Here is an 8,417-nt window from a genome sequence, read left to right on the forward strand (position 1 = left end):
TAATATCACAAGTTAAATTGTAATTAAAAATATTATGGATTTCATTTAATGTAAAATATCATTTAAAAGCACTTATTTTTATATGATTATGTACCAGGTTTGAAATATTAATATCACAAGTTAAATTGTAATTAAAGATATTATGGATTTCATTTAATGTAAAATATTATCAAAAAATATTTATTTTTATATGATTATGTACTAGGTTTGAAATATAAATATCACTAGTTAAATTGTAATTAAAGATATTATAGATTTCATTTAATGTAAAATATTATTTAAAAGCACTTATTTTTATATGATTAAGTATGGAATTTCTTGTGCATAATATTTGAGGTATAGGTACATGTAGTTATGGGTTTATTTTTGCTTTGTAAAACATTGTATAGGTAATTGTTGATTATTTTTCAACATTCTAGTTTTATGGTGTTTATGAAGATGATTATACATAGTGTTGGTTTGATATAGTAATAGGCCATCTACAATCGTAAAGATCAACAACTATATGATAATTGTTGCTTATTTTTCAAGATTTTAGTTTTATGGGGTTTATGAAAAGCACTATACATTGTGTTGGTTTGAAACACTGATAGGCCATCTACAATGGTAAAGATCTACAACTATATGTAAGATGCAATGCAAGTTAAACCCCAAAAAAATATCATAAAAAAACGTGCGTTTTTGTTCAACTAGATCCTTGAGAATCACAACAAAATTTGGTTTTTTCATTAATTACAATATTTTCTGTACATAAATGTATTAATAACTTATAATACAAATTATGTATATTATCATTAATTACACTCTTTTCAGCTCGTAAAAGCATTAATAACTTTCAAAAACAGATTATGTATATTATCATTAATTACAATCTTTTCGGCTCGTAAAAGTATTAGTAACTTTCAAAAACAGATTATGTATATTAGTTTTTCTAAGATTAAGTTTAAAATATTAAGTTTTAATTTCATGGTTTATAATATGTAATTTATTAATATTAAATAATATTAATATTATTTAGTTTCTAATAATTAATAATAAAATTATTAATAAAAACTAAAAATTCTATTCACTTAATAATATGATTAAAGCATTAATAATATATTTATGTTCATGTATATCAATCATATTTATTAAGATAGTTATTTTAAGTCTACTAAAAAATTATAAACTTTCATTTTCAATTTTTACAAAAATATCAACTGCGAATTTTTTTTTTTGTGAAGTTACATGACTTCATAGAAATATTTCAATGTGGAGTCCATGGCTTCTCTCACTACAATCTCACCGGAGGAAATGGTTTCTGCCAATACAATTGTAAACAATAACTCAGTTTGGAGTGGTTTCTTCCAATACAATAGTAAACAATAGAGTCCTCTCTAAGGTTCTCTCAGCACAATTATGGACTCTCTCAATACAATCATGAACATTTGAATCCTATCTAAAGCTGCTCTCAGCACAATTATGGACAACAGAATAGTGACGATATTTTCACAATGGAAGGCAGACTATAAGGATTATAAACCTCTAGCGATGGATTCTAAGGATGACATATTACACCATGGCAGTAAAACGGCTTTGGTTAAAGTTTAAATTCGACCAGTACATTTCAATATGCTTTATGGGTGATGAAATGATTCAGATCGTGCCTCCGCAAGAAAAATAGTCTGATCTGCCCACAAACAACTGATACGCTAATTGAATGCCTGGACCCAGTAACCTTGAAAACTAAAGCTCCATTCTTCACACCACTTAAATCCACTCTGTTCCACACAACTTACCATACCAGAACCAAATTTAAGTCATCTGGGCCGACAAATCCATAGCTATGCTGATATATGCCAGACCTTCCAGTATGACCAACTATTGAAGTTATTTTCATGAAAAAATAGCTTGTATGTATATGTATATTTGATATGCATTGGAAGGGGAGGAGGCTAGTTGCAAGAACTAGTGTCGTACACCCACATATTTCATTGTGGATAAGCCAGACTTGGGGTCATTTCCTCTGCTTTTGAATGATGTCTGTGCGAGGCAAGGGCGAGGTGCTGTCCAAAATCACAATATGAACATTGAGAAGCATTAGCATCACCCAAATCAACATCATTAGCAGCATGACCCGTCAACTTTTCTCTCATCAAATATGAGGCTTTATGAGAAAGTAATGCAACTCACCTTTAGGCAAGGAACCAACTCCAGAAGTGTGATCTTCCTCTAACTCATAGTTTGCAGGCCAGGCTGGAACAGAAGCTCGGAGAGACTGGACTGCAAGATAATAATGCATTAGATCCCTTAATGCACTTACCCTTTCAGGGGTAATGCTACTGGTCAGACAGACATGAATGTCTACAAAATACTGTTTCAAGTTACTGATACACTAGCATTATCTTTGTGAGATCAAGGGCTAGTACAATTAACGGGAGGTTATACTACAGTGCTCAATCCTTAGAATCCTTACTATCATGTGGGGGATTAGAATTCAGGAAGGTAATGCTTGTGAAGAGCTATTTTACTAGTCATGTAAACGCTGCAAGGAAGGTCCCTTAAAATACTAGCGATACTAGTATCACATACAATCTTATTATATTCAACATGATTTAAAAACTAAAAATGCATCCACTTACCTCTGATTTGCTCATTCTGTACTCCCGCAAAGCCATAGCTTGTGTGATATGGAAATAGCCTGCTCCTCATAAAATCATCTTCCTGATGTTCTGTGTTAACAGCTTCAGAAACCATGGTTTGCTGACCAGAATTCAGGAACCTTTTCAGTCCCTCGGGAGAAACCTGCTCGAATTGCTGAGGAGAATTAGCAGTCACCCTCCTAGTAACATAACTATCAGAGCCCCCCATTAGATGCCCATATTTTTCTCTGTATTTTACCTCTCTGGAAAACGTGGAATTTTCAATGGAGACGAATCAGGTGTGTTAAATCCTCTTTTTTCTTCACAGTCATAAGGTGTTGTATCTGAAGGGCATTGGGCATATGAGATGTTCATTCTATTGTGCTTACCCATGCTATACTTTTCTGCATCTATAACATTTGATGATTGAAAAATACTACCCTGTTTGTCTACACTTTTATACTCCATGTTCTTCATAGGAGAAACTTTAGTTTCAGTAGTTCCAGGTCCAATGCTTACTCCTGGTCCTCTGCCTTTGGTGAGGAAAGGTCTACTTTCGACAGAGCTACCGTTTTTGTTTGCTTTGGAAGCCTTCAATGGGCTCAGTATACCTCTTTCATACCTTGGGCCTGATAAACTCTTCAATTCACTCGCACTGGCACAGCTTTTCATCATATCTTTGTTGCGTCGTTTCTTCTCATTCATACTGTTTGCAGATAGAGAGCGGTTAACCTGTACAGGAGAAGCAGATTGATTGCAACTCTTTTTCTTATTTTGATGTTGTGCATAAGAAAAAGATCCAGACTTTTGATAAACTGGAGTAAAACCAAAACCAGATTTCCCTGGGGAGGGTTTGGTATTTTCCTTTTTTAGATCTGCAAAGTTGGGAACAGATCTAGCTAATTGGTTTTTTGACATACTAGATTGATTCCTTTGCTTATTTGAAGAAACAGAAATGGGAGCTGTAGTGAGACAAGGGATTGGTTTGGATGGTCTCGTTTGCCTTGGCAGGTCCTTAGAAGATGGAGGAGAAACCATCGCAGCAAGAACAGCATTTTTGAATGTAACTTTCTTACTCTGCTTGTTACCTGTGTGTTCCTTGAATAAATCATCGGTTTCCTCTTCTCCATCCTTTGCAGTTTGGGTCAGAACGTTAATATGGCTAGCAGGATTTCTCTTCCCTTCAATGTCTGCTTTACTCTGTTCTAGGAATTTCTCCATGACCTTAAATTTTGCTTCATTCTCCAACCTTTTTGAAGGTTCTTCCTCCCTCAATTTTGCTTCTCGTTTCAGCATGTATAAGTCATAGCGTTTCCCTCTCAACTCCCGAGAGAAACACCCATCACCCAACTGCACCTGTTTGTTCCTGTTTTCAATAATTTCTTCCAAAAGTTGTAGATTCAAATCCATGGAACTTTTGAACATTCCAGAATTTTCATCCATTTCCTTCTCAGTGGTCGGTTCTTTCAATGCCATACCTGCAGAATCTTCAGAGTTGATGTTCATTACTAGGGCATCAGGCCCAGCATGGCTCTTGAATTTGCCAGCGGAAGGTGCTTCAAGTTTTCTGGCCTTCTTCCTTATCTCTTCATTCAACTGAAGTTCGATGTTGCAGTTTTCAACAAACTTCCTTGGAAATAGAACTGGTTCATCTACCTTCAGCTGCAATTGCATCTCGGTGTTTTGAAGAACAGAATTCTTTAGACAAATATGTGCTTCATTTTCATTGCTGGTGGACTGTTGCAATGATAAATCCATGCTCATGTCACTCTCTCCACTCCATCTCCTTGAACTCATTTCTCCCATAGACAATAACATTTGATTTTCTGAATCTACAGTATTTATACAACCTTCATTTGAATCACTTATGTTGTTTTGCTTGTTTTCAAATAGACTCACTGTAGCTTGAACGCTCAGTCTTCTGGTGACCGCGTCATAATTATTACTGTTTTCATGACTTGCAGATTCCATATTCAAACGTCTGTCTCTGTCAGGGGAGTGAATGGCTGTATTTAAAACTTCCTTCTTTTGAAATTTAGATTCCCAACTTCTCTCGTCTCTACCCATAAAGTCATTGGTTCTAGCATTGGGTTCGTCTGTGACTTGAGAATTTTTCCATTCGCTATCAAGCACAATCTTACCATAATCCTTAAAGTTCTCAGTGTTAGCATTATCAAAGGACTCTGAATGACCAAGTGGGGGCCCACTAGAATGACAGGGCTCCGGCTCTTTCTTTTTCTGTTGAAGCTTCCCAAAAGAAGAAATAGAATTTTGTTTTCTAAACATATAAACATCCTGCTTAGCAGGTGCATCGACTGAGATGGATCCTGATTTTCCATCAAGTTCATCATTTTCAACTTCCTCTGCTTGCCTGTTGCTTCCATTTTCATTGGATCGTTTGGATCCTAACCGGTCCCTAGTTTTTTTATATTGGACACAAGCGTCTCTGCAGTACACAACCAAAATGACAGTTTATTTCACATGAAACGCAGAATTGTCAGTTTATTTCACATGAAACGCAGAATTGTCTGTCGCTTAGATATTGCTGTCAAGAGAAAAGTTAAAACCTAAAACATTTAGGACACCAATAGCCTTGTTACACTTGAATGGGAACTGAATCCTCACCTCAAACGAGTAGCTCCAAAGTATTGTGCGAATAGGAGGAGGTTCTCCAAGTGCTCTACTGAAAACCCTGCAGCATCAACACGAGCTATGGCCATGCCTAATTCTTTATGTAGTATTATGAGTCGGGCATCAATGGCACGCAAAAGTTCCTTTCTGCAGGAATTTTGAAATGATGTAATCGTCAGAGGACAGTAACCAAGTAATCATAATATAAAATTGCAGGAGATGATCCTGTTAGACTACTGTTATCGTGATTGTAACATATATTAAAAAAAATAGATGCTCACTTAGAAGTATCTGTCGATTCTGTCTGTGAACTCACCTGTAAAAAAAATTCAGAGATCAAAACACTGTGAAGGGATAAACAGAAACACAATTACAAGAATAATCACTGACTTGTAAGTTTTCCTAATAAATATTATAGCTATGCTTGAATTTTTGCTAGTAGAACAGGGGTTCATGTTCAGTAGAGAAAATGCATATTTGTAAAATTGTACCTTAAAGGATTCTCTGCAACTGCTGCTCTCTATATCAAACCACAATATATTGAAATCTAATCAGCAAATATGTCAAATGTAATCCGACTATGGCATGGTAATTTCCATTCCTATTTTAGATAAAAAAGAGTAGTCTAAACGCCTAAATCGAAATATTATATTGTGCAATAGACTGCCTGATTTTAAATGCAATGTGCATTGAACACATATCTCTATTATACAAGCTGCGTAGTCATTAATTTTCCAAGCCTTATGTATTGAACTCATTGTTAAAGATACCTGTTACTGACGGCAAACTGGAAATTTCATCGGCATCATCCTGGAAAAATAAACTTATTATGTCTTAATATAAGCAAAAAATTCCAATCGATCATTATGCATACAGAGAGAGAATTACCTGTGAATACAAACCGAGCTGGAAGTTCTTGGCCTCCTCCAACTGTGAAATCTCAGAGTCCAATATGTTTACCCGCTCGATAATTTCAGGATTGTTTACGAAATTCGAGAATCTAACCACAAAACAATATAAAAATTATTTAGTGAACCATACCACTTTCTCCAACAGACCTTAAATGGTGGCCAGGCCTGATTTCACGCTATACATTGGACTTGACAGGAGAGTGCATTCATAATGTTTTTAAGGGGAACCATTGGAAAACTTGACAGAAGTCAACATTATGAATTAATTTATGAGCTTTTCCAAGATATATACTCAATTATGGGCAGGGTTTTGATAAAGTTCCCTTAATATCTATCATCGGAGAGCTAAAGCTATACATACTGAAGTTGGACATGCACAATTTTCCAATCTGAAGATTGCTTGAAACTTAAAAGCTTAAGATAGTGGACCAGAAACAGAAAAGAATTTCCCAGCAGCTGTAAGAAACTAGTAGTACTGACCTCTCTATGGTAGCTCTGTTGAACCATACAGCTGATGTTTCATTTTGATTTTGATCTGCAGGCACCTCTAGTTTGATTAAATGACCGCACTGAGATGTTTGGTCATCTGGTTCTGCTAATCTTAGTTGCATAAGGAAGGATTTGGTTGGGCCTGAACTCAGTGTCTCAGTTTGGCCTCCGCCTGAAACAACCATCTCACATCTGCCATAATGGCAGGCAGAACAGGGGGGGCTTCAGAGCAGAGCACACACTATTTATAGCCCGCCAGATCAATTACAGGCAGATGACTGCTATAATAGATGAAATAAAACATAAACTCTTGTGGATTGCAAAATGAGGTTACCTGGTGCGGTTAGGCGAGAGGCGAAGAAGTGCATAATCGAGGGGAGTCTCGCCCATGTCCATCTTCATTTTCGTTTTTCTGTTGCACAACAAATAAAATAAAATGTATAACCCAAACAACCTAGTTTCACTCTTTATAGTTTCAGTTCAGATAATTGATTTGGGGAACCCACTTGTCGGTTGATATAGCCCTGGCCCCTAATGTAAATGTAAATGTAAAGGCAAAGTGATTCCACTTTCAAAATCTTCTGCACTTTCCAAGTTACGCTTAGCCGTTGGGGGGGACAGATCAGCTGTACAAAGCGAATTATGTAAGAGCATAGTCTAAACACAACCATTTAATTTAAAATGGTTTGTGGGCAAGATTTATGCCATTATTGGAAATAGCTGTGACATTTCAGAGAATTTTAAGGGGTCGAAATTTAAAAAAATACTAAATCTATTTCTATTAAAAAACTATTCAGACATTCCCCTCTTAAATATTTAAAAAAAATATGGCCACCGACCAACAAATAAAAAATTGTCGCATACTCACACAAATCCGTGCCTTATGTAAGTACTCGGATATTTTCAGTGGCCATGCCAGCATATGACATAGAGGAGAGAATCACAAGAACAAGCAACTTATTCAATTTATGTTAATTATTATTATTATATAATTATCCCTAATCTTCTCTAGAGTTAGCGCCCATTCCAACACAGCACTTTATCTAAAAGCACCCAAAATTATGAGTGAACAATTACAATTTCCAACTACTAGGCTAACGGTAAATTTTTAGTTTAGAGCCGGTGGATAGTCGTTAGCGGAAAATGCTAAATAAAATGAAGTGGATGGGGTCAAAGCGCATGACCGTTAGCATAGCAATTCGCAATTGGTTTGTCGTTGACAATGATACGAATTTAGTACCATCTATCATCACATGCACACAATGCACTCCACCCTTGGTGGGTGCCACCCTCACAATCTCCACAACGGATATTATTGCCTTACGGATTCATTCGTCAGTGTTGGATGCATAAAATTAATATATGTTTAACACCAAGGTGCACTAACAAAATAGTGATGGTGGGAGAGGAATCATTTTAACGGAATTTTTAAAAAATTAAATTTTATTTATGAATAAAAAATTGAAAAAAAAAGAAATTATTAGGTTTGGTTTATTAGTAGGTGTCAGGGGCCTTGAGTTGGCACTAAGGCTAATGGGTACCTATGACGGACCATGCTTACTTGGTGGTAAAAAATCGATTTGGAGACATGATGAATATGCTTATGTGACGAGCGCGCCCATATAGAGGAGGGGCACCTAGGTCCACATAGGGGCAGTGTGTACACGTAGAAGGGGCATGCGCCTTAGGCGCGCTTGCATGAAGCGAGGGGTCGTGCACGACGCCAATAGGTACTTCACGATGGGTGCGCTCGGCCAACGACATG

General features: G+C 36.2%; 2 protein-coding genes across 5 annotated transcripts; both read right to left on the reverse strand.

Moving 5' to 3' along the window:
- Positions 1–1,281: 1,281 nt before the first annotated feature.
- Positions 1,282–2,850, reverse strand: LOC149167880 (uncharacterized). Its single transcript, XM_089433224.1, has 3 exons — positions 2,622–2,850; positions 2,173–2,262; positions 1,282–2,045 (listed from the first exon to the last, which is right to left on the reverse strand). Exons 1-3 carry the CDS (start codon positions 2,848–2,850, stop codon positions 1,948–1,950), a joined length of 417 nt encoding a protein of 138 aa, XP_089289350.1. The 3' UTR covers positions 1,282–1,947.
- LOC149167881 (uncharacterized) lies at positions 2,644–7,157 on the reverse strand. Of its 4 annotated transcripts, none has more exons than XM_089433220.1 (8): positions 6,987–7,157; positions 6,644–6,874; positions 6,141–6,252; positions 6,023–6,062; positions 5,744–5,799; positions 5,534–5,568; positions 5,247–5,399; positions 2,644–5,067 (listed from the first exon to the last, which is right to left on the reverse strand). In XM_089433220.1, the coding sequence occupies exons 1-8, from the start codon at positions 7,052–7,054 to the stop codon at positions 2,877–2,879; spliced, it is 2,886 nt and encodes a 961-aa protein (XP_089289346.1). In that variant the 5' UTR covers positions 7,055–7,157; the 3' UTR covers positions 2,644–2,876. The 4 variants fall into 4 exon arrangements, with proteins under 4 accessions (XP_089289346.1, XP_089289347.1, XP_089289348.1 ...); XM_089433221.1 differs by having other exon boundaries at positions 5,744–5,772; positions 6,987–7,156; XM_089433222.1 differs by having other exon boundaries at positions 6,644–6,844; positions 6,987–7,155.
- Between the last annotated feature and the right edge of the window lie 1,260 nt (positions 7,158–8,417).

The sequence above is a fragment of the Pinus tabuliformis genome, chromosome 5_1 (assembly GCF_031772625.1).
Source record: "Pinus tabuliformis cultivar Carrire ecotype Pingquan chromosome 5_1, CPIR1, whole genome shotgun sequence".
Taxonomy (NCBI): Eukaryota; Viridiplantae; Streptophyta; class Pinopsida; order Pinales; family Pinaceae; genus Pinus; species Pinus tabuliformis.